At 37.6% G+C, this 26,395-nt stretch overlaps 1 protein-coding gene across 1 annotated transcript in view; it reads left to right on the top strand.

The window, feature by feature from the left end:
- The window catches only part of WWC2 (WW and C2 domain containing 2), a 173,343-nt gene that overhangs the window by 60,998 nt on the left and 85,950 nt on the right, over positions 1-26,395 (top strand). The window contains exon 2 of the mRNA XM_012784991.3: positions 12,754-12,863. Within this exon, the coding sequence (XP_012640445.3) occupies positions 12,754-12,863 (110 nt within the window). The remainder of the gene's footprint in view (positions 1-12,753; positions 12,864-26,395) is intronic.

Here is a 26,395-nt window from a genome sequence, read left to right as displayed (position 1 = left end):
ACTTATAATGGAAAAATTTTATGGCATAGAGAATTGAACTTCAGTAATACATTTTTTAAAAATGGGTTTGGGATGATTAGATTTCAGTGTGAGTGATTACTGCCTAGGTCAGGAAGCCTTCCTGTGGTCAGGATGGTAGGGGGATGTAGGTGGTTACTGTGGAGCTAGTGCAGGAAAGGAGGCTACAGGTGTGGGCTCTGGGCCAGCTGGGTGCCTTGCCTCTAAAGATTACTTTCCCTTTAGTAAATAGGGAGCCTTTGGATCTTAAGAAAGAAAAATGGGTGTTTTATCAGGGATTCTAACATTGTGGTGGTGGTATGAGGATTACTTTGTGCTCACCTGAACTCCTACTGATTTCCATTGTCAGAAGGACCACCTCACTGGTTTAATTGAGTAATTTTCTGATGATGCAATAAGGATGCGCAGTTAACTTCTTTCCAAAGCAAACATGTCGATGCCACTGTGGTAGCATTTTCCATGATGCAACATTTACCACCTGAAGGACAGTCATTGGGTGTAGAAAAACCGCTCGAGGACTAGAACTATACTTAACGTATCTCATATATCCCAATGCGTGAAAGAAGCATATTTTAAAGAAAGAAAGAAGCATCAGTAAATATTTGATGAAAATGTTTGATGAAAAGAAAGAAGCATCAGTAAATATTTGATGACCTGATGAACGAGTGAATGGAATGTTAGTTTGTTGTTGTTTTTCTTCTTATTACTCTGCTGGCAGAAATGAAGAGACTAGGGACTGAAGTAGAATTTTTTCCCCTCCACCAGTTGGAGTTAGTTTTCTCAGCATTCTTCTTACTGTTATCTCCTCTTGTCACATAAATGTGGGCACATTCCAAAGCCTTGTCTTGTTTATTAATCTCATCCATCATCTGTGGAAGTTTTGGCCCATATTGGCACCTCAAACACAGTGTATCTTAAATTTAATTATTTCTGATGATTTTGCTTCCCCATGCTGATACCATTATACTCTTTAGAAACTACCAAATCATGGAATTGTGCACTCTCTCTGTTACCTCTTCTGTGTTCAGGGAGTGCCTCGTTTCAATAACACCCCCAACTTTTCATTGTTCATTTTCTGCTTTTAAACATCCAAGGACTGGAAACTCTTTACTTTTACTAGGAACCTTCTCTCCTCCATGGCCCAATAACTAGGCAGCCTCAGTCCTATTGTTATTTCCTGTGCAGCAGCCCTCACCGCTGCCCTCTTGTGGATTGCCTTTCTCCTCCACAGTTGTGGTCACTTGTTACCCTGGCGGTAGAATGGAAAAAGGAGGTCTGTTTCAGCCTCTGTCCAATCCAGCAGCTCCCACACTGTAGCAGGCCCCAGAGTCATGTAGAGAGATTGTTAAAGCAAATTGCAGGGCCCCACCCTCTGAGTTTCTGATTTAGTAGTTCTGGAAGAGGAACTGGATAATTTGCATTTCTAACAAGTTACCAGGTAATGCTGATGTTGCTGATTTGGGGCCCACACTTTGACAACCACTGCTGTAGTCTGTTCAGCAAATCACTGTTACATCAAATTAAAATTTATCCTAATTATGCTGTTCCCTGATGTAGTCTTCCATTGGCTGGATCATGTTTCCCAAGGTAGGCATAGTGGCACAGGCATACTATAGTAAATAACTTTTAATCATACATTTTTTTTTCATTACTTTTCTTTCAGTTCTTCCGATTAGATCAAGGAGAAAGTCTGTTTGGTGCTAAAAGTCGTTAATGTCTTTCTAATACTTACTAATTGCCCCTTCAACAGCAAACAAAGAGAACAAAACTACAAGCTCAAAGCCTTGGCCAGCAATTCTGCTAAAATTTTATAGTATGATGTTGTTTTCACTGTATTTATTTTCAATGGCATGCATTATTAAAGGACTGTAATTTGAAACACTGAGTTGAGGAATAGAACCTAGAAGCCTTGAAATCTTGTACATCTTTTCTTCTAGTAGGTTTCATAGGCAGTTTCATTATTTCACATATAACTCTTGATTTATCTGGAATTAATTTTGGTATAAGGAAGATATAGCACCTAGCTTTTATGTCCTAACTGGTTATCCTATATGTATGCTAATTAAAAGATTTCTGACTTATTTTGTACTGAGTAAAGTCAGAAAATGCACATCATATGAGCCTGTATGTTTTCTAAAAATGCAGTTGACCCTGGAACAACATGGGTTTGAATAGGATGGGTCCACTTATGCAGATTTTTTTCAATAAACATATCAGATAATTTTTTGGAGATTAGTCACAATTTGTAAAAACTTCCAGATGAATCATGTATGCTAGAAATACTGAAAAAATTAGGGAAAAGTTAGGTATGGCATGAATGGATAAATATATGTAGATACTAGTCTATTTTATCATTTGCTAACATAAAATATATACAAATCTAATATAAAAATTAAAATTTACCAAAACTTATGCACAGAAACCCTTACTTTACGTGGCCACCATGTGCAGTTGAGAAAAACATACATACATGTTGTAAACAGACATAAAGATACAGTATTAAATCATGACTGCATAAATTAACTGTAGTACTTACTGTACTATTATAATTTCGTAGTCACCTCCTGTTGCTATTGTGGTGAGCTTATGTGTTGGAGTATCTGCTTAAAACTCGTTGTGTTGCCAATCTCTGTGTGAGCAGTTTGTCTCTCCAGTAAATTGCATATTGCAGTAAGTAAAAAGTGATCTCATGATTTATGTGTATTTTCCATTGTGTTTCATGCAATATTGTAAACGTTGAATAACAACATGAGACCCATATGAAATGCCACTAGTGATGCTGGAAGTACTTCCAAGAAGTGGAGAAAAGTCATGACATTACAAGAAAAAGTTGAATTGCTTGATAGGTACTGTAGATTGAGGTCTGCAGCTGCGTGTACTGACATTTCAGGTATACAATCGATCTGTACGTAAACAGACATTGTAAACTTACGGTATTGATAAATACAGGACAGTACTGTAAATGTATTTTCCTTATGATTTTCTTAATCACATTTTCTTTTGTCTAGCTTACTTTATTGTAAGAATACAGTATATATCCCAGCTGATTGTGAGGGAGAAAAAAATACAGTATATAATACATATAATATAAAAAAAAAGTGTTAATCTACTCTTTATCTTGCCAGTAAGACTTCCAGTCAACAGTAGGCTATTAGTAGTAGTTAAGTTTTGGGGGAGTCAAATGTTATAATTGGATTTTCAGCTGTACAGGGGGTAGCTCCTCTAATCCCCATACTGTTCAAAGGTCAACTGTATATAAATTTATAAATGGACTGAAAAATACCAAAATATTGGAATAGATATCACTCTAGGAAATTGAAGGAAAGACTTTAATAATAGTTTATCCTGTTATTTTATATACTCTTCATAAATAAGAATGTATTAACTGTATAAAGTGTGTATTTTTTCAAGGCAGGACCCAAAATAGGATTGATACAAATTCTGTCAAAAGGTACATAATATTATATATACATGTGTATAAATATTTATTTTAAAAACATAACCTAGAAGGAAACATATTGTTAACCGGGATTATTCCTATGTAGTGAGGTTATAGTGATTTTTAAAAATCCACTCAGTTCCTTAAGTTTTGATAAGTAATATAGGTTCCTTTTAATCATTTAATTACCCTTTTAAAAAGAGAGGTTGAGTATAATGAGGTTCTGTTCATTCAGACGGGTGTGCCATGTGCCATTTCTTTTTTCTTTCTCTTTTTTTTTTTGACTGGAGCACATTCTCCAGAGTAGATACTCAAGCCTCTTTCAGTCTTTGTCCTTCAACAACTATTACCCAAGATGAAATTGACTGGCTGTGTGTTGTTGAACTTCAGGTTGGAGAATGAGGTAGCCTTGGTGGATTTTTGTTTATTTGCTTGGACAGTGATCCTTGGAGTTCTCTTCTCTCTCAAAACATTCTTACCTTTTTGCTGGCATAGCCACTTAAATTTTCAAACTATTTTTCAAAACCAAATAATCCAATGAGCAAACATTTCTTTGGCACTTAGGAGAGAAAAGAGGTTGAGGTTAAAGTGTTTGTTTGCCTGCTCTGTTTTCTTCTGTGCAATAAGAATACTTAAAAAAAAAAACAAAAACCAAACACTGAATTATTGAAACACCTGAGATAAATTGTTACATCTTTGTAACATAGAAACTGTTTTCTATTAAGCTATTCATTATGATATATAATGTAAATATAACAAAAATAAATCACAAGACCAAATATTTTGATGCAATATTAAAAGATTTTCTGCTGTCCTGTTTTCATTGTCAGGGAACATATTTATCAACTAACACCTCAATATAAGCCTTCATGTTGTATTTGAGTAAATGCATTTGCTATTACATCTATATAAATTGAAAATTTTAAAAGAATAAATTACAATCCTTCCATGATGTAGTTATTTTTTATTACTATCTTCCTTCCTAATCTTCCAGTTCGATTGCCTGAGTGCTGACTATATATGAGGTGGACATTGTGCTAGAAGAGACAGAAAAGAACAGGGCAGGGTTGCTGCCCCTGAGAAGCTCATAGTCAAGGGCAGACACTACTGCAGGATTCATAAAACACTATGCAAGAATAGCATTTCTAGGTTAAATGAAATCAACATTTTAATTTTTTAAAACAAATACTGCCAAATTGTTTCTTAAAAGGATTGTATCGAGTTACAGAGTCACCAGCAATAAATGAAAATAACTTATTTCCCACATCCTCACCAGAACTGAGTTTCATCACTAAGACAAAGCAAAGCAAAACAAAAATTTGATATCTTAATAGGCTTAAAATTAAGTCTCATTATTTTATTTGGCATTTCTTTTTATTATTAGTGATGTTGAACATTTTCCCATATTTTTATTATTTTGCATTGTCTTATGAAAATATTTAGTATTTTATTCACTTAGAGTCTTGGCATTGTTGTATACTCATTACTGTTTTTACATAAATTTGTTAAAGTGAAATTCACATAACAAATTAACCATTTTAAAGTGATCAATTCGATAACATTTAGTATATTTACAATGTTATGCAATCATCGCCTATATTTAGTTTCAAAGCATTTCCATCAGTATGCATTAAGCAGTTTCTCTCTATTCCCCCCTCTTCTTATTCCCTGCCAACCATCAGTCTGCTTTCTGTTTTTATGGATTTGTGAACTAGATACTTCATACAGGGGGATCAGATGGGATATGACCTTTTGTGCCTGGCGTCTTTGACTTGGCATAATATTTTGAAGGTTCATCCACATTGTAGCATGTATAAGTTCTCTATTTTTTTATTGTTGAATAATATTCCATTGTATGTATATGCCACAATTTTTTTATCCATTCATCTGTTAATGGAAATTTGGGCTGTTTCCACTTCTTGTCTGTTGTGAACAATGCTGCTCTGAATATGCACATACATGTACATCTTTGAGTACCTGTTTTGAGTTCTTTTAGAAATAGACCTAGGAGTGGTATTATGCAGTCACATGGTAATTCTGTGATTAGCTTTTTGAGGAACCACTAAGCTGTTTTCCACAGAGGTTGCACCATTTTACGTTTCCACCAACAATGTACAGGGTTCCCACTTCTCCAGATCCTTGTCAGCACTTATTCCTGTTTTTTGTTTTTATGATAGCCATCAAAGTGGGGATGAACTGCTACTTCATTGTGGTTTTGATTTGCATTTCCCTAATGACTGAGTACTTGTTAGTACTTTCCCTAATGTTGACTACTTGTTACTGTTTTGTATATAAGTGAGAAAATGAAGGAAAAGGAAAACCTTGCTTTTAATGAACTCATTTTGAAATTAGTGTCCTTTGAAGAAAAATGTTTGCTTAAAATTAAATGAAGTGGTCTGTTCCGAATCTAAGGACTATTAAGCCATTAATTCTGTTTAAATATTTCATAGTTTTCATCACGGATATTTCTGAAGCACGGTCTTGTGCCTCCAGGTTTGTTTTAAAATCGAGATTGTTTTCTATTTCTTCATCACCTGGTTGGACCCAGGCTGTAATTTGTGTCCTTTATGCAGTGGTTCTCCAAATGTAGTTGAAGGACCAGCATCATCAGCATTCCCTGGGGAACTTGTTGGAAATGTAAATTCTCAGGCCAGTTCCCAGATCCACCAAGTCAGAAGTCTGGGGGTGGCCCCAGCAGTCTGTGCTTTCACAAGACTTTCAGCTGAGTTGGACAGGATGTAGACTTTGAGAAATGTGCTCTAAACCAACATTTTCAGGTGGGTTCTGTGTTTAAGATCCCTTGTGGGAGGTGTAATCCACAACTGTCGGCTTCATTAGCACCAACTGTTTTAGCTTAACTGCACAGACAACATGAACAGTTAAGTCGGAATCATTTCATAGCCTCCTGTTTAAGAAATACATGTATAAATCATATCATTTTACTTAGAAATTTCTATTCAGTCTACAAATCATGTAAAAAAGAGGTAAGTATTTTTTAAAACCTACTTTTGATCTTTGTCCAGATATTTAAAGAATTTAAGAATTGTGTGCCCTTGGTATATATTTTCTTTTTATTTTATTTTTCACTTTTTGAGAGCCTCCATTGTGAAGATTTACAGTGTGAAGGCCTACGCAGCCAAAAATGCAACTACTACTGCCCTGTAGTACAAATATTGACCAGAAAGAAGAGAATGTGTTGCCTGAACACATGCTTATTTGATTACAAATAAGGTTTTTTTCAGCACAGAATATTCAAATAGAGATAATTATTAAATCTACTTTACAGAGTTTTATAAGGATTTAACTCACATATTTGTAAATATTAGAGCATGTGTGGTACCTAATAAGGACTTAATAAATGTTTTATATTATTGATATAATGGCTATGTATCAAAATTGACCTTTTAAATAAGTAGAGTATTGTAAGCTTTGAAGTTTTGGCAAATAATATATCCGGATCGCCAGACCCAACAGCATAAGCCATGTGCTCTTTCAAAGGCAAATTACCCACAGATATTGCCTTTTGAGAGTGTATTCCTGAAGTCACTGCAGAATTAGGGGTTAGATGGCAGAAGGGGGATTCTGACAGGGCCTCCCTGATTTAAAGTCTCTAGGTCAGAATGAGGGGGTGGTAGGGATGGTAGGAAGTGAATGTCAAAGAGGAGCCAGGAGGTTGGAGGAAAAGCTTTTGGGGCAAGGAGTGATTGAGTATATTTATAGGCTGTGGGAGAAGAAATGAACCATATGAGAGAAGATAAATATTGGATAGTTTCAACCGCTGGAATGAGACTGCAGAGCAGGGAGGAGCAGGTGGGTAAGGGCAGGACAGGGGCAGGCTCGAGTGGAGGAGGGATGGGGCAGTCGGGTTCTGGGAGAGCAGATGTGGGAGACAAGGTCGTTGTGTTCAATATCTGAAAACATATCACGTGGAGGAGGTATTGAGTTAGTTCTCCTTGGCACCAGGAGACAAAACTCACACCAGTGGGTGAAAACTACAGAAGACCAGACCTAGGACCAGCATAGGGGAGAATTGTCTAAGGAGCCAAGCAGAGATGACGCAAACTAGATCTGAAGAAATGACACTGGTTAGACCACGTAGTCTCGTTACTCTGTCACCAGCTCTGTGACACTGGGGGAACGATTTGACTCTTGGATCGGCAGTCTCCTTCTTGACCCCATTGCACTGGGCCAAGGGCCTTCCTGGCAAGCCCTGTTGTGGCACCTTAGTTACCCATTTGGTGTCTTTCCCTGGGCTCCCTACGGCAAGGACCAGGTCCTTTGCTTGTTATATGCCACCACCGCACATAGGCAGGGTCCAAAACATAGGACTGCATGATCCATGTTTTATGTGTTACATACAGCATTAAATATGTAAAAGATGGAAGTAGGAATACTCATTTCAAAGAATTGTTAGGATTAAATGAGATAACATATGAAACTACCTTGTATAATTCTGGCACATAATAGACAACCAATAAAATTGATTTTTTTCCTTAGAGAATTAGTATTTCATAAAATAATGTTCAAAATATTGGGTAACTGTTCTAATAATAAGATAAATTGTTAGATACAAGGGGTTATTGGAAGGAAGAATATGGGGATGAGGATGGATTGAAGTCTTGACATGTATATTGCCCAGTCTGTTCTCTTGCTTTTAGTTAAAAGTGAGATGATTCTCCACATTGTGACCTGTTCCAATAGCTAATCTTTATTTTCTGGAAATTCTAGTATGACTCCAGTCTAAGAATTTAAGCTAGTGTTCTCAGTGACACAGAACTAATCTTGTTACTGCCCTCTGAAGTGTTAGTATAATTTCTTTTAAAAGCTATTTTCATGCCAGGTGTAGTGGTGCACACCTGTAGTCCTGGCTACTTGGGAGATTAAGCTAGGAGGATTATTTGAGGTTAGGAGTTTGAGGCCAGCCTGGGCAATATAGAGAGAACCCTCATCTCAAAAAGAAAAAGAAAAAAAAAAGCCATTTTCTTCTTGTTGCCTTTGTTTGCTATTTGCTGTTATTTCCATTCTGTTTTTGTTTCTTTGTGTTGCTATTTTCCTCATCAAGTGGTAGAAACAGATAAAAGTTGTTTTTAAGGAACTAATCAACATTATAAATGAAAATTCTTTTAGAACTATAGAAAGATGTTTTAGCATTCTGTTCTCCCTTTAAAATTCAAATTGTGAACCACTGCCTTCTTCCCTGGTGTCTCATAGTGATTCAGGAATGTTCGTGTGGGCAGACTCTGTAGTCATCGCAGACAGTTGATAATATGAACTCAGCTTTGAGTAACTTAAACAATGAGAGCAGCGGATGCTGCCAACTAAAAATAGCTGTTAAGACCTTTAACATTTATGCTAAACTGTACATTTGGGAGGCAATGAATTGTAGCAAGAGTTTTCTCTTGTTTCTCTGAAACAGTTTTCTTTGTCAAGTGCATTTTCATTTAGTGCAGTTAGTTAGTGCAAACTCGGTTTTTTCTGGAGTTGTGGTTGCACAGGCACACACAGTGTTCACCATAATGTAATTATGAAGAATAAATACATCTCTGTATGGTGGCATCTCATGTCACAGGACAGGTATCCACAGCTTGACAATAAATACTAAATGACTGTGTCGAAGAATGATACAATGCCAACTAGGAGTGGAAATACCATGCAATTTAAATTTATATATAAACTTTGGCGAAGTGCTGCAGTAAATTACCATTTTCTTCACATTAGGCACAGTGCACAGGAAGACTGTTTTTTTTTTTTTTAACACATTAACTGCCTTGTGAGTTGTATTTAACTCATGCTAGTTTTGAGGCCAGGGCCTTGCAAAGCATACGTAACTGCAGTTGGTTTGTTAAAATCTTACTTGTTTATGTTCTTATTGTTGCAGTTAATATTGACAATTTAATTGCATATAACTCATGCACAAAAACAATATAAAACAACAAATTTTTCATTAAGTTAGAAAGGATTGTTTTATTTTTGAAGTTTTTATTCCATTTTCATAATAAAACACCTTGGCCCCAAAGGAAAAAAAATTTTTTTCTAGTGTGGCAGTCAATGTGTTAAGCAAAGTAATCTTTGGAATTTAGCATAAAAACTCTTGTTAATTTCAGGGTGTGTTTTTTTTTTTTTTTTTGTGTGCATGATCTTGCTCCTTTGTGGGGAACCAACAAAAAACAAACTCCCGTCCATTTTTACTTCCTTAACATCAAAGAAAGATTGAACATTTCAGAGATTCCTTGTGCGAAACAAGAGGAAGAAATTCAGAAGTTAACTAATATCTTAATTCACTGTATTCTAATTTATAGTTTTTAATTTTAGAATATATATATATATATTTTGCTTTGTGTTACTTCTTAGTATGTCATAGTAATACTTTCCATTTATCAGGATAGCAGCATAATTGGGTAATTTGGTACCTGAGAATGTTATGTATAGTTTATGATCTGTATAAGAATTCAACCCTAAAGTTTTGATATTTATAAATACATGTTTAATGGTTTTACTTATTGACAGAATGCAAAGAAAAGATATATGTTTATTTTGATAAAGAAAATAAAGTATTAAATTGATTTTTGAGATAATACTGCAGAGAAATTTTTTATATTAAAATTTTCAGGGATGGAAACTTCTGAATTTTTCACTGAGCTCACAATTACATATACACTTATAGATGTAATTCTAGTCTTAGAACAATGATGGGTAATTAATTGCTTATTATCTGATGATAAGTTAATGGGACAAACTGGATTATTTCCAGATGTAATCAAGTTACCATTACTTGTTATCACAGCACATGTTCTGAAGCTTTCATAATTTCTTCTAAGAGTCACAGATGTATTCATAGCATACTCATACTTAAGCATGTTGAGTTGGTGCCAAGGTAAAACTTGTCTAATACTTCTCTTTTGTCACTTAAATGTGCCATTTTCATATTTCCTTATTTTTCATTTCTTTAGGATGCATGTCCCTTTGAGCCAGCATTGATAACAAGAGTTAGGGAAAGAGAATCATCAAACAGTACAATAGACAGGGTGCCTGGCACAGGAGATTTGTCTGGTTGGCTTTATTGAGGTGGTCAAATCATTCTTATGGACAGTGTACATAGACAAGGCCACCTCCTAGGGCGTGGGGATTTTTGATATGGTATCTATTTGTCAAAAGAAAGATCAACTTTCCTGGGTAGCTTATGATACAAAATAGGATTTAAGCAAAATTCTAAGAGCACAGTTTTTTGGGTTTTTTTTTTTTACACAGATTGAGTTCACATTGATTCCATGCTTACAAAGTAAATATGGCAAGTTGCCATATTTGGGCACATTGCTTAACATGTTTGAGATTGATTTCATTCATCTAACGTATATTGAAGCTTACCATTTGTCAGGCATTATACTGTTTAGTTCTCATTTAAACTTTACAATCTCTTCTCCTACCCCCCTTTTAAAAAATAGATTAGGAAACTGGGGTTTTAAGGCTGGTAACTTGCTCCGTGTGGTATAGCGAGTAAGTGGCAGATTAAGGATTTGGGCCCAGGTCTCTTTGATGCCCAAATTTCAAGTTCTTAACTTCTAAGCCAGTGGTTCTCGCACTTTAGTGTACAGAAGAATTACCTGGAGAGCGTGCATTGCTGGGCCCTAGAGTTTCTGGTTGTGCGGGAGGGCCCAAGCATTTGTATTTCTAACCATTTCCCAGATGCCGCTGGCCCTGGGAACTGTACCTTGAGAACCATAGTTCTGTACTATGTTGCCTGACCTGATTCCTCTGATAAGTAAATGAGAGAGTTCACATGTGCTTATGTTAATAATCACTGACATTTATTGACTGCTTATTTAATACATGCCCTAGACACTGTTCCAAGTTAATTCCTTTTTATCCTCATGTTAATCTTAGGAGGTAGTTAAACTGTGCCGAGAGGATTTGGGGGGGTGTGATCAACACTTAATAGAGAAGGAAACTGAGGTAGAGAGAGGTGCCCAGTAAGTGAGTCACAGTGAGTCAGTGGCAGAGCTGGTTTGGAAGGCTGGTGTTCCTGGAGCCTTCTCCAGAGACTTCATGCTATGGGAAGGTTGAGAGAAAAGAAAACCCTTCTTTTATCATCAGTGTTTTGTGTCTTTGAGGGGCTATTGCAGCCTAGGCCCGGGAAGAAAGGATTTCCCTCCTTTTTGTATCATTCTTCCTGCATTCTGAAGGGTAGGTAACACACTTTGTTATTCAGATGAATGGTGTGTTTCTAAAAATGACCTATATTTCAGTGGAGCTATGAGATCTTAGATGTTCATTAGCACACATGAAAGGGATTCCATGAGATTTCATATGAAAGAACCATGCTAGTGGTACCAGTGTATTAAATTAGAAAATGATGGTGGTGGCCACCATACAACAAGGCATTCATTCATCTATAGTGTTAACCTTCTCATGGCTGCTCCAACAGCAAGAAAAATCTCAGAATCAAAATGGAAGAGTGAGAGAGAGAAAAAAAATCAATCCATAATTAAGTCTGAAACCTGTACTCTGCTCAAGAAACTCAAGAAACTATGGGGTTTCCTAGTTAGTTTTAAAGAGAAAAGTCCTAAAGAAAAAGGTGTCTTTTAAGAGAAAGTCGTCTTAATGTGAAATAGTCTAAGGAGAAAGTGTAAGGCGGTGCCAAAAGGTGCGATCACATTGATAGATGAATACTTCGTGTTTGGTTCCATTAAAAATTTTGTTGAGTGACTGTTATGTACAAGATACCTACAAAAATGAGACGTATTTGTCCTACCTCACAAGGAGAAATCACAGTAGACCTCACTAAACACATAGTTGAGTGTTTAATTTATCTAAGAGCATCACATCTGAAATTAATGTGGCCTGGTGTGTATGTCAGAGGTACTGATAAGATTTTCAGGATCACAGTGTTTGAATAGTGGGACAAATTTTTCTTTTTAACGGGGTGGTTGTTTCACAGCAGAGCGAGAGCTAGATTCCAGGCCTGCTTCGCTCTCAGCCTGGAGTTCTCCCCGATTTAAGATGGCTTTCTTTATTTATTGTATAGATTTATCTCCCAAACTTAAGCTGTGAACTTTCAAAAGGGTATTATGACTTATCCTGCTTCTTTGGATATTCAGCTGTGTATTTTCTCCTTGGTGTTTTTCTGTTTGTTTTTGCTTTAAGGTTTCGGATGCAGTAATGCAAACTCTGGAAACAATCACGAACGACAGAACAAGGAAATGCAACTCAGGCACTTTGCTTGCAGTCAGGGTGCTAAATTTTGACATACGTGCTGTGACGGAAAGAATCACCGGTGTATCTATTCTGGTTTGTTATAGGTTAACGAAGCCCTTGTCATTTGCTGATTGTGTTGGGGATGAGCTGCCGTGGGGATGGGAAGCAGGGTTTGACCCTCAGATTGGTGTCTACTACATCGATCACATCAACAGTAAGTTCTCCTTTTTGATGAAAGAAAACATAACAGAGAAATAATCCCCCCAAACCTATAGTCATGCAAAAGGGTAAAGTTGGCTTTATAAGTGAATTTCCTTATTTTAAACTCCATTTTCTTAGTGAGTGATATTTAACTGAAGTGCTCATTTTGGTATTTGGGGCATGTATGTGGAGTTGCCATCCTGGGGGCCGAGAGGGAGAAAGGGTGCCTGCCTGCCAGCCAGCCTGCCTGCCTGCCTGGTGCAGAATGCGTCTCCTTCAGCACAGGTCTGGCGGCCTGTGGAGATCAAGAGTGCTGGGCTCCTGTCTCGGGGACCACTGCACTTTCCATTTGGTCCCTCCTTTTCTTGTGCTGGGCATTGCCACAGGTGTGGTCTAAAGACACAGCTGTTTTTGCTTAGGGTGCTGGTGGGAGGGACGGTGCTCATCAGCAATGCTGGAAGACATAGCACAGCTGAGAAAAGTCCTGCACGCTTTTCTTCTTTCTGTGTCTTGATTTCCTTTGTGGCAGAAAAACCTCTCATTTTAACAGCTTTTAAATCTGTCACATCCCTGACACGCTTAAGTGTAGGGCAGAGGATGATTACTGTGGCTGTGAGCAACCTTTTGAAAACACATATTGAAGTGGTTTTCATATATTTGTGTGTGTGTTTATGTGACTATTTAGCTCTCTACTCACCCCTTTAAACATTTATTCAGATGGCATAATAGCATATAGTATTTACATTACTCGTTTTGCTTATTTCATTTAAAAATAATTTATTTTAGTATAGATGTCAGGGAATACATAATGAATTGTGCATGCTAAATCTTTTGAGAGGCCAAAAGCACCTCTCTCTGTAGCAGTGAGGTCCCATCTTACAGGTAGGTGAGATGAACCAGTGGAAGGGAGAAAGCCCTTTGAGGTGTGAGGCCAGGTTTTCAGTGAGCACATACAGCGAGTAATGCGTTGTAGTGAACACCTGCTGTACACAGTTTGGGAACCAGCTTTCATGCATACTATATGTTGGTTCAACATGACACTACTATTGCCACTTGTAGAAAGTGACAATACGAATATGACACCTCCTATAAGTTGTTGCCTCAGCCTTTTTTTATATGATTAGAAGAAATATGGCTTTCTTTTGGTAGAGATATTCTCTCTCCCTGGAAGCTTCTAAAAAGTCCATGAAGAATGAATACTTTTTAAAAGTTACCTTTTAATTTTGTGTTTTATAATAAACCTTTCTTAATTACTATCATATTGTGTACTAGGTTTTATTGCTTATCAGTGACTGACAACCAGATGTTATAATCTGTAAGGATGGAAGGAACTAATTTTGGTAAAATTAAGTTCCTTTTAAACAACTGTGATTCATCCTTATGTCACCGCAAATAAACAATTCGGAGGAACATCGGAAATGTGTAACGATTTCACTCTCCCTTCTGTACTTATTTTAGATGGCTAAATGTTTAATATTCTTTCCTTAAGTAAAATTTGGGAAACCAGAAACTAAACCTAGCTGTCCTGGTTGAACAGCAGTAAGCTCTGATGGTACCAAAATGAGAAATGAATTTCCTTAGCTTGCCACCCACCACATGTAGACTCTTTGGGATCTAAACCCAGCATTAGGGCTTTCTTTTCTTTTTCAGTGAAAGAGGTTTTATTCTGGACACCTGTACCCCTGTAGATACCTCTTAATAACTTTTTTATCGTTTTCTCCTGTTCAGTATCTTTACCAGTTATTTCCTGGATTTAAATTTTCTCCCACAATTTCTAGTGTTTTTTTGTTTTTTTTAATGTAAACACTGGAAACTCTTAGAATGACATGAAACCGAAATTACAAAAGAAAAAAACTAACATATAACAGTAAACTCCCTCCCCCACCCCTCAAAACCATCCTTCCCCCCAGATCCCTGGCGGGTTATGGTCCTCTCGTTCCCTCCACAGCCACCGTGAGCTCCACTCCCCCGTTGTTCTCCAGCCACCGCAGAGCCTGCTCTTGCCCAGTGCACCGGAGCCCCACAAATTCCAAACGGCACTTTAGTCTTGTCTTCTTTGCTTTGTCACTGTGAGTTATTCCCACCTGCTCTACTCCTTTGGATTTTGTGACATGGGATTTTTTTTTCCACATCCCTGATTGCACCTGCCCACTTTTTTTGTTTGTTTGTTTGTTTTTTGCCTGCCCCTTTGTCACCTGCACCCACTGCCAGGATTTCTGCAGTAGTCTTCTGCTATTCACACCCCGCAGATCTCCTTGGCAATGACTTCCATTACTCCCTTCAGGCGGCTGCCCACCAAATCTGTCAAAGTCTTTTCCAGAGTCCCAGATGCATATGTTTGATCCTTACTTAGAAGGCTCTTCCCACTCTGCCCCCACTGGCCTCTCCCTTTTCATCTCCTGCCCTGGCACTGCAGGGCCTCCAGCAGTGCCTCCTGCCTCCTTGGCTTCTGCCTTTCTCTGCACCTGCAGCATCTAGCTTGAGCGCTCTCTGCCCAGCCCCCAGGCCCTCCCTTTGACCGACTGCCACATCCCTCTAGGGTCTGCCTGCTCAGGGGCCACTGCTTTCCAAGGGCCTTCTCTGACAGCCACCCTCCACCCCCCAAATCCCCACCCCCTTCTGGGTGGGTGCCCGGTCCAGGTATTTCTATAGGGCCAAAAATCATTGTCATATTGCACTTAAATTATTTATTTTTATGTTTTCCTCACTAAATTGTGAGCTTCTTGAGGGCGGTTAACTGCATGTTTTCTTTATCCTTGGGTAACTAGTACAGTGATAAATGTTAAAAGGAAGAGTTAAACAATAAAGCTCTGGGTTTTTTTTAAAGATATTAAAAGGAAGGACAGCAGTTAGCTCTTGTTTCAAGTATAAATTGTGCTTTAGAAAACACCATTCTGAATATTTAAAAACTTAATTATCAGAATATAAATTTTCAAGTCTGCTTTTTTGCTTTAGCATAGTAATCGTATTCTTGTGGCCTGGTGGATTTACTTCACCCTGACATACCCCAGTTACCCACAGCAAGTAGTCTGCCCACTGAAAAGGGTCTGGCCCATTATCTCATTAATCTTCAAGACGTTCCCGTGAAGTAGTTTAGGGAGCAAATGGTATTATGCTCATAACAGCTGGCCCATGCATATGTTGTGCTTTGACATTGTATAGTTTCAGCGGTATTTTCTCCGTGTTTAAATAAAAAATTAAATAAGGAATGTTTGGCTGTTTAATACTGCTTCCATGAAACACTATTTAGACATAAAAAATTTGACCTTGACAGTGATAGTTATTTGGGGCCTTAAGAGTTTCATGATAGCATTCACCTTTTAGTGGGCACATGTGGTGGGAATACAGATATTGATGGGAGGTGTTTGTGACTAGCTAGAAGGTACTGTTTATAAGGTTTTGATAATATTACTACAAGCAGAGGTTGATCACCTTTTGGTAGGGTCAGAGTTGTACTATAATTTTTTCTCTTTTGGTAATCGAGTTTTCATTTACATACATAAAAGTGCACGGATTTTAAGTATGTATTTTCAGTGAATTTTGACAAATATATAATCCTTCGTAGCTGCCACCCCAGTCAAGAAACAGACTGTTTTCATCACCGCAGTAAGTTCTGTATTGCCCCTTTCCAGCCAGCCTTCCTGCCGCAAACGTTGTTCAGATTTCTACCACCATAACTTAGTTTTGCCTGTTATAGAACTTCATATAAAAGGACTGTGTTTGATTTGGGGAATAGATTCTTCACTCAACATTTTTAAAGAATACACTACTGATACATATATACTAGCATGAGTGAATATTCATAATAAGTATATTTGACAAAGAGCCTTTATCTAGAACATATAAAGAACTCCTGAAAAATTAACATTAAGAGGACAACCTAGTTTAAAAATGGACAACAAACTTAGACACTTCACAATGATATATCAGTGGTCATATTTATATTCATCTATGGTGTTGTATGTATTGGTAGCATGTTCTTTTTTATTGTATGAGCAAATCACAATTTTTGAAATCTGTTAAATCTATTCTATAATTTCAGTTATTCCAGTTTTGGGGTATTATGAAAAAGGTTGCTATGAACCTCATACAAGTCTTTTTTTATTGCAGTAAAAAATACAAAATTTACTATCTTTACCATTTTCAAGTGCACAGTGGATTGGTGTTAAATTTATGCACGTTGTGCAACAGATCTCTTGAACTTTTTCATCTTGCCAAACAGAAACTCTGTATTCATAGCACGACTCCCTTTTCCCCCTGTTCCCTTCTCTTGGCAACCACCGTTCTACTTTCTGATTCTAGAAGTTTGACTATTTTAGATACTTCATCTATTTTTTGAAATCGGCATTTGTAAAATGCTGTTTCATTGAGTATACTGTCTTCAAGATTCATCCATATTGAAGCATAGGAAAGAATTTCCTTCTCTTCTGAGGCTCACTGATACTCTGTTGTAGGTGTGTACAGCATTTTCTTTTACCCATTCATCTGTTGATAGACATTTAGGTTGCTTCCACCTCTTGACAGTTGTGAATAATAAATGCTACAATTAACATGAATGTGTAAATATCTCATTGAGATCCTGTTTTCAGTTCTTTTGAATGGATACCCAGAAGTGGAATGGCTGGGTCATATGGTAGTTCTGTTTAACTGAAGAAAGTCCTACTGTTTTCCGTAACAGTTACAGCATTTTGTATTCCCACCAACAGTGCATGAGGGTTCCAATTTCTCCACATCCTCACAAGCACTTGTTATTTTCTGTTTTTATGACAGTGGCCATTCTAATGAGTGTAAGGCGATATCTCATTGTGGTTTTGATTTGCATTTCCCTGATTAGTGATGTTGAACATGTTTTTATATGCTTCTTGGCCATTTGTATATCTTATTTAAGTAAATATCTGGTCAAGTTCTTTGCTCATATTTTAATTGGATTGTTTGTTTTGTTGTTGTTGAGTTATAAGAATTCTTTGTATATTCTCCATATTAATCCCTTGTCAGATACATAGTTTGCAAATAGTTTCTCTCATTCCATGTGTTGCCTTTTTCATTCTGTTGATTGTTTCCTTTGCTTCCCAGAAGTTTTTAAGTTTGATGTAGTTGTATTTATCTATTTTTGCTTTTGTTGCCTGTGCTTTTGGTGTCATATTCAAGAAATCACCACCAAATCCAATGTCATATAGCTTTTCTCCTGTGTTTTCTTCTAGGAGTTTTAGGAGTTTCTAGGAGTTTCAGGTCCTATGTTTATATTTTTAACCCATTTTGAGTTAATTTTTGTATATGGTAGTAAGGAAAGGATCCAACATCATTGTTTTACTCGTAGATATCTAGTTTTCCCACTTTTTGTTAAGAGACAATCCTTTTCTGATTGTATAACGTTGGCACCCTTGTTGAAGATCATATGACAATGTATGTGTGGGTTTATTTCTAGGCTCTCTTTTCTGTTCCATTGGTCGATGTGTCTCTTAATTCTGTTATTGAACCTCATTAGGAAATTTTTAATTTTTGTTACTGTACTTTTCATTTCTAAAGCTTTTATTTTGATTTTTAAAATTTTTTTATAGTTTCTGGTTTTTTTGGTGAGAATGTCTTTCTATTCATTTAATAGCATTTACCTTTACTTCATGGAACATTGTTATAACATCTGCTTTAAAGTCTTTGGTTATTCCAATATCTATACCATCCTGGGATTGACTTATGTTGATTGTTGATTGCCTTTACCCTTGAGAGTTGCTTAGGTTTTTCTGATTCTGTATATGTCAAGTAATTAGGGTTGTATCATGGACATTTTGAACATTATGTTATGACACTCTTAGTACTCTTAAAGCTTTTGGAAAATGTTTATTTTATTTGTTTTAGTAGGCAGTTGACTGATTAGGTTTAGATGGCCAGTTCTGACCTATCTTCTGTGGGCTCTTATTTGAAGGTCAATTTCATTTTCGAAGCCTTGGCAGACTATTTTGGTCTGCCTTGCATTTGCATCACCCAGGGATCAGTCTGGGACCTATATAGTTGCATAGACTGTTATTCAGTTCTCAAACCTTATGTGATGTTTATTCAGTAAGTTCCTTTCATGCATGGCTCAGGGCTGAGCCAATATACAGATTTAAAGTATGCCTTTTTCAGCTTGTCCTCTCTATCATCTTTTCCAACACTCTAGTTCCCTAGAGAGAGCCTCGTTTTCTGGTATTTTGCCTAGTAAGCTGACGCTTTATTCTTGCCGCACTATTTAACACATTGCATGACTACGTATATATCTCAGGGCAAAGTGGGGAGAAAATGAGCTGGAGGTGGGTTCCTACTGCCACAGTTGCCACCAATATTGCCTGTCCTGCCTGGGATTGCAAGGAATTATCCTGTTCCTGGGGCTTATCTGAGATGGCTCTGGGAGACTCAGAAGAGCTTTGTCCTGTAGCACACAGCCCTACCCCACCCTCTGACAAGAGAGAGTAGGTTTTGTCTTGGATCTTTTTCTCTTCAAGTCCCTTTGCTGTCTCAGGAGATATGGGAGATATGAGACACATTATAGATATAAAATAAAAACAACAAAAATAGGGAACTAATCACCATATGATTGTTCTGTGAATTTTGATTTTTTCCCCCCAATCCTCCGTGCTCTTATTTACTTCAGAGATTGGATGGTGTGAGCTTATTACTCTGAACCAAACTCCTCTGTATTAGCTTTGAAGCAACACATGTTGTGTTCATATTTGATGAACATTCCTAGTGTGTATGGTGTTTTATATGAAGTCATTTTGTTTAGATGGAAAGAAAATTCAAGCCCTTCTATTTCACCTCTGTCTTATTTTGTCCTTTATATTTTTCTAGGTGGATAAGCTGTTAGGATATTTTACAAAGAAAAATTTCAGATACTTAAAATATCTAAGTAAAACATGATATGGTGGTGTAGTGATACTAACTTCTGAAAATATGGTAATTTACATATTCCATATATTTGTCAAGTTCGGGGACTTCTTTTCAGGCATCTTTTGTTTTTTCCACCTGCATGTAGATTTGACATAGGTGACTTGTGCCTTTCTTCTTAAACCTGGTACTTTCCTTACTTCACACTCTTCCTTCTTTTTCTCCTCGTTGACTCACATCCCTTTAGAGGGTCCCTAAATCTTGTCATTCTCCAAAGATGTGAACTCGTCCTTGTTCCTCAGCATGCTCTCGTTTATCTATAACAGTATTTTTTTTTTCTGTGATTACTATGCTAACAATATATCTGGCTTAGATTATCGTACTCTTTTGTCAGACATTTCCAGTTATGGGATACCTCTACCTAGTTTTGCCTTCAAAACTTCAAAATAGTACAAAATGGGATTCCTCAACTTTCCCATTGATTTTATTATTTTTTCAAACATTAAAGTTCATATGGGTACTAAATTGAAAAAGTTCAGTGTCATCTTGTCGATTCTCGTTGATGTTTTTCTCTATAACTCAAGTTTCTTCCTTTACTCTCTTTTTTTCACTACCATTCTTCTAATTCAAGCACATTACCTTGTGCTTTTTGTTCCTTTCCCTTTTGTTTTAAAATGTATTATATAAAAGTAATAGTGTATAGGAGAAAATTAGGAAGTATAGATAAATAAAAGGAAGAAAAATTATGTATGTTCACACAACCCAGAGTTAACTGTTTATTCTGAATCTTTTGATGTATATCTTTCAGACTTTTTCATATTGTTACACACACAAAAATATACAAAATGTAAAATGTATTTGTTATCTCAAGTGGAATTATATTATACATACTGTTTTACAGATTTTTTTCACTTAATGTATAATTTTCATGAAAAAATATTTTGTCCCATCATGTCAACTCTTTTGATAATAGAACCACATATTTCTGTTGGATCATCTTCCTAAAATACAGTTAAGATCCTTTCAATCCAGGCATGGTGGCTCACACATATAATCCTAGCACTTTGGGAGGCCAAGGCAGTAGGATTGCTTGAGGCCAGGAGTTCGAGACCAGCCTGAGCAAGAGTGAGACCCCATCTCTACAAAATATAGAAAAATTAGCTGGGCATGGTGGCACAGACCTGTAGTCCCAGCTGCTTGGGAGGCTGAAGTGGGAGGATCACTTGAGGCCAGCCTTGGCAACATAGCAACACCCTATCACTTCAAAAAAGGAAGATCCCATAGAAACCTTTTGTGGCACACTCTTGCTTACAAAATGAATTTCATACTTATTTACCTGACATTCAAGAAACTGTAGGCTGATCCCTATTGAAGTATTGGGGAAGAAATGAAAATATATAATAAAATATGGAAAGGACCACCATTACACTAGTAGAACAAGGGAAAACGGGTAGAAGCAACCTATCCATTGTAGAGTGTAGACATGGCTACTTAGAGAAAGTGCCTTAAGCTGATACTCAAAGGATGACTGAGTTAACCAGGCTTGAAGAAGAGGAATGGGATAGGGTTCCCAGAAGAAGGAGAAACTTTCTGGAAGAAGGAGGACCACAAGTCAAGTCAAAGGTCTGAGAGGATAAGCAGAACATGATGAAAGAAATAAAAGAAATTCAGTCCAGCTGAATACTGGTGTGACTAGGGGAATGATGGGTGATGGCTGAGGAAATGAACAGGGACTGAGTCCTCTTGTCTGGAATCTTCAAAAACCTTCTTTAATCACTCCCTGTTCCATTGGACCATACATTTACAGCCAGAAAGTAGGCAGAAGAAACCCCTGTGGGTCTAAACTTTCATGGCACTTAACCATTCTCCTCTCAAGGTGCTAATCATATTCTATGCATAAAATAGTTGTTGTTTTTAAATTTGTGTGTTGCCATTTCTTCTATATTTTATTTTTGTTTTTTGAAATAATTTTTTGTCATATGGCTCTTATAGTTTTGAGATATGTTCCTTCTATGCCTAGTTTGTTGAGGGTTTTTATCATGAAAAGTGCTGGATTTTACCAGATTTTTTTTACATGGATATATCGTGTAGTGGTGAAGTCTTGGCTGAGGAATCAGGCCTGAACATCATGTTTCTTCTATTGCATGTAGTATAGATGGTCAATAACTGTAGAATTAATGAACAGATAATAAAACATAGCAGATACTCTATAAAAAGAAAGATAGGGAAAGTTATATATATTCATTTCATTCATTCTTTCTGAGCACAGCAGGAAGAACAGAAATATGCATTATAGACAAAAATAATATTCCTTTGAAGAGTAATATCTTCCACAATAAGCTCTTGTAACTCACAGTGTGTTCTCTACCTATAAAGTTTCACATCTATAAAACTGATGGAATGTGAATCCCCTTGAGGTACATGACGTTTTAACAATATGTGATATATTACTTCTTTAATACAATAAACAGCATGCAAATTACATTGCATTATAATACAATGATCTCCCAAGGCCACTAGGTCTTACTAAAAAAGTACTACATTTGTATAATATACTTTCTTCGAGTATTTACATTTAATAAATATTCTTCACAAATCTATTCAGCAAATATAACAGATGAAGATGAAGCACAATCCTGCTTTATGAAGCCTTCTTCTAAGGTGCCTTTGGGGACCCTTTTTGTAGTTCATATTTGAATTGTGCAATATTTCAGAAATGTAAATGTTTCCTGCTGAATCTCTCATAGCGTTCAATATTTAAATCAGTCTGCTGGAGTGTTTCTGCTGACCTATTCAAAACAAATGCTGGTAGTTTGTTATTATTGTTATTATTTCATTTACTCATTTAAGTGTCACTCAATATTGCAGTCCGTGTTTTGTGCCATTTTAGCTGTTGACAAATATTTTACTGAAAGTATACCAATTCCCCAACATGGAGGGAAATATGATTAGCTGAAACCTCTAAAGATATTAAAAGAGATGTGAGAATATCTATCTTATAATTATTATAACTTAAACACATTTCAGATTTTTTTGTATACATTCTCAATTTGTGTTATCTCTTAATTTGGTTAGGTTATTAGTTATATATCTTATCATGACAAATTATCCCAAAACTTAGTGGCTTAAAATAATATTGATTATCTCACGGTTTTGGTGGGCCACAAGCCCGCATAAGGTGTAGTTGGATCCTCTGGCTCCAGGTCTCCCACACGGCTACAGTCAAGGAGTCAGCCAGGCCGCAGTCATCTTAAGGCTCGACTGGAGAAGGACCTGCTTCCCAGACCACTCTTGTGGTTGTTGGCAGGATTCAGTTCCTTGTTGGCTACTGGCCAGAGGCCTCCCTCCTTCCATGCCCGAGAGCCGCTCTCCAGGGCACAGCTTATACAGCGTGGTAGCTTGCTCCATTACAGCTAAAAAGTCAAGAAGAACCAGGAGGAGATGGAGAGAATGAGCAGGACAGCAGCACAGTCTTTTGCGACCTAACCTCAGAAATGACACCTCGCCACATGTTCCACTCATTAGAAGCTAGCCCATACTCCAGGGGCACGAGTTACTGGAGATGAGGATTATTGGGGGCCGTCTACAGCTACGAAAACTTTTCAAGACCATACATTTCTGTTTGGAGGATGAATTCTGTACTGAGGCGGGTTGCATTCACATGTGTAAGTTTTAACTGTTAGGATAAGTGGAGACCTGAGTTACAATGAATGTTTAAACTTGAGAAGTTCATACTCTTACTGGCTGATCTCTGCCCACCCTCCATGTTCCCCGCATGCCTGGGCTGCCCATGGTGATGGTATCTTTAAAGATTCTTGCCTGAAGGGACTGTCTGTCCTGGACTGTCCCTTCTACATCTGTTGTTTAGACATTGGCTCTAACATACTTTTTTTTTTTCGTAATTACTTGAGATATGCATCTTTTACATACTTAATATATTTAAATCTTTCAAATGTAGTGTTCAAAATCCTCACTACTTTAGAGAAAGCTCAACTTTTATTAACCAGTGACTATGAAGCAAGAGCTCTGGGTATGAGGTAGTGGTTGCAGTGCACCTGGCAAACCCAGGCCATTTTGTTAACCCAGGGCCTCTCTTGGCCCCCAGGGTACCCAGGCATCACAGCCCGAACCTTTTTGTCATCTCTTATCCCTAGAGGCCAGGTTAAACATTCCCCTAACCTCTAGAGATTCTTGTGGGCCAGGTCAGATCTCTTTATATCATTCTGTGTGTTTTGAGTTGCTGTAGCTCTCGGGGCCAACCAGAAGTACTGAGTTGGCCTGCATTACAGTTGAGATTCACATGCAGAGAGCATTTTCAAGACAGTATATACCACTGGACATTCCAGCAAATTAATAACAAATTGATATAATATATATATTATATATTAATATAATAAATTAATATTTCTATCCTAGTTTATCAGGAACAGTCTGCTATTGTGACCCATCTTGTTTTGATTATTATGCCCAGGATTTCCAGAGGTGGCTGAGTGATGGCAGGAAGAGGTCAGTGCCATTGAAAGAAGTTTTATTACTAGAGCTCTCAAGGGAAGGAGGCATGCCAGGTGATTCAGGGCCACATGGGGAAGCTTCCGGATTAGTCAGGAGCAGGAAGGAAGAAGAAATCAGAGCCTACAGTCTTTATGGGGTTTCCTTGGAAAGAAATGCACAAGGCAGGGTAGGCAAATTTGAGCAAGTTTGGGATAGGCTTGATTGAATAATTTCGGCAGGCTCTAGGTTATGGGAGTAGTCTCCAGTTGTTCAGTGCCTGACGGTGAATTGATTTAGGGCAGGGGAAATATTGGTTGGAGATGTGAGAGTTAGATAAAAGAGGAGTTAGGGACTTAGGCTTTGGACTGGTTGGTTCTCTTATGAAAGGTGGGCTCAGGGCAGTCATTTGCTATCTTTTTAAGAATTAGCTAGCCCTGGGAGAGCTAGCAGTCTCTTCCCAGCCAGCAAGGCCCCAGAGATATCAAAGCATCATAAAATACAGAAGGTTTTTAAAAAAGATTAATACACCATTCACTAACAAATGGAAAGTGCAGCATTATGTAATACTAAGAAGCCTTGAGAAGCAATATTTTCTTAGTTGTTTATCAGTCATATCTTTTGATCTGCCCCCACATCTTGTGTAAATGCATACATGGTGGAGAGTGCAAATTCCACTAGGGGAAGCAGAAATGGATATAATCTTATAATTTATTAAGCTACAGGTACCAATGTCTCTCTTCTTTCTGTTTTGCTCCCTGGTGGACAGATTGAGGGTGAAGAGTGGGCAGATGTATATGTGTGTATATATTTCATTTGTTAAAGCTGACTCTGTCCCATTAGCATCAACCAGTTCAAACCATGGGTAGGTCAAACATGGGTGCAGAGTGATCTGGGGAGCTTTAGCTCCAGCCACAGATGCTCTCTGGAGCTAAGGCTGAGGAGGGGATGTGACTTTGTAATTTCTTTGCTCTTGTGATCTGAGCAGCAGAAACAGCATCATAGCTAACTAGCATTAAAGGGCTTTTTGTATTGCAATATCTCATTTAATCTTCAGAACAACCCACTGAAGTTACTAAGGGGGAAATTGAGCTCTGGCAAGGTTTAAGAACTTGCTCAAGGTCACACAATATATAAGTGATAAGCCTGGATTTGAACTCCGATAGACTGAACACAGAGTTTATGATTTTTTACCTTCATGTGACCTGAGGCTCAGTATTCTCAATGTGGAATCCATTCACTTATCCAGGTGATAGGTAGGAGGAGAATCATCCCTCTTTTCCCTGTTTTAAGTTTTCCCAATACGAGTACCTCAGCTTTCCTGCCACCCTGGGGGGAATGTGACCATGTCACTTTCCTTTGCCTCTTCCTCCTGCACCTCAGTACTTCCTCATCCTGTTCCAGTAACAAACGCTGAGGTTCTCGTTGGAACGCTGTCCTTTTGTTTCTGCCCCTTTCCCTTCCGGAGTGTTGCCTGGGCTGACACGTATACACTGTCTCTGCCCCTGAGAAAGTAGCCCAGAATGTGCTGTGGGGCATCTTCAGGTATGATACTACACCAGGTGCTTAAAATCTAAGAGTTCTGTTACTAATGGACCTCAAAAATACTGTAATTGAGGAAATTGGGCTGTCTTAATCTAACCAGTTTTATGTTTAAGCAAGGCAGTTTTTAAATTCAATTCTCCAGTAGAATCTTAGAAAATGATCGATAGAACTTGCTGTGACATTTCTCTGTTAATGACAGATTTATTTTCCTTTTCGTATTTTCAAGAGTGATAATTCCCGTTTCTCTCATTTATCCCCCCTCTGCCCAGTGTCACTGAGACTGTCACACGGAAGTGCCACCCAGGATCACACTTCATCCATTCCATTTGCATAGGTCATGAAAGGTTATACTGGCTTGGCTTCTCTTGGAAGCAGGCTCCAAGCCAAGAATTTGAGTGAAAGTGGTTTATGAAGGAAATCCCAAGATAAACCAGAGAGAAAGAAGGAAAGAAATGAGAGGAGAAAGCAAACAAGTGTTTTAGTACCGTAAAGAAAGTCTCTGACTGTACATGTTGGGAGGTGGCTCTGAACTATACTTGCCTCTCAGAGTTTGCTCTGCCTGAAGGCGTTTTCTGTCTCCTTCATGGGTCAGTCGTTGGCTGCAGGTGAGGTATCTGGTGCAGGACGGTCTTCTGGAGCCCTTTAAGGATGAGC

The sequence above is a fragment of the Microcebus murinus genome, chromosome 15, assembly GCF_040939455.1.
Source record: "Microcebus murinus isolate Inina chromosome 15, M.murinus_Inina_mat1.0, whole genome shotgun sequence".
In the NCBI taxonomy this organism is placed as follows: domain Eukaryota; kingdom Metazoa; phylum Chordata; class Mammalia; order Primates; family Cheirogaleidae; genus Microcebus; species Microcebus murinus.
This window is presented reverse-complemented; position numbering and strand designations above follow the sequence as displayed.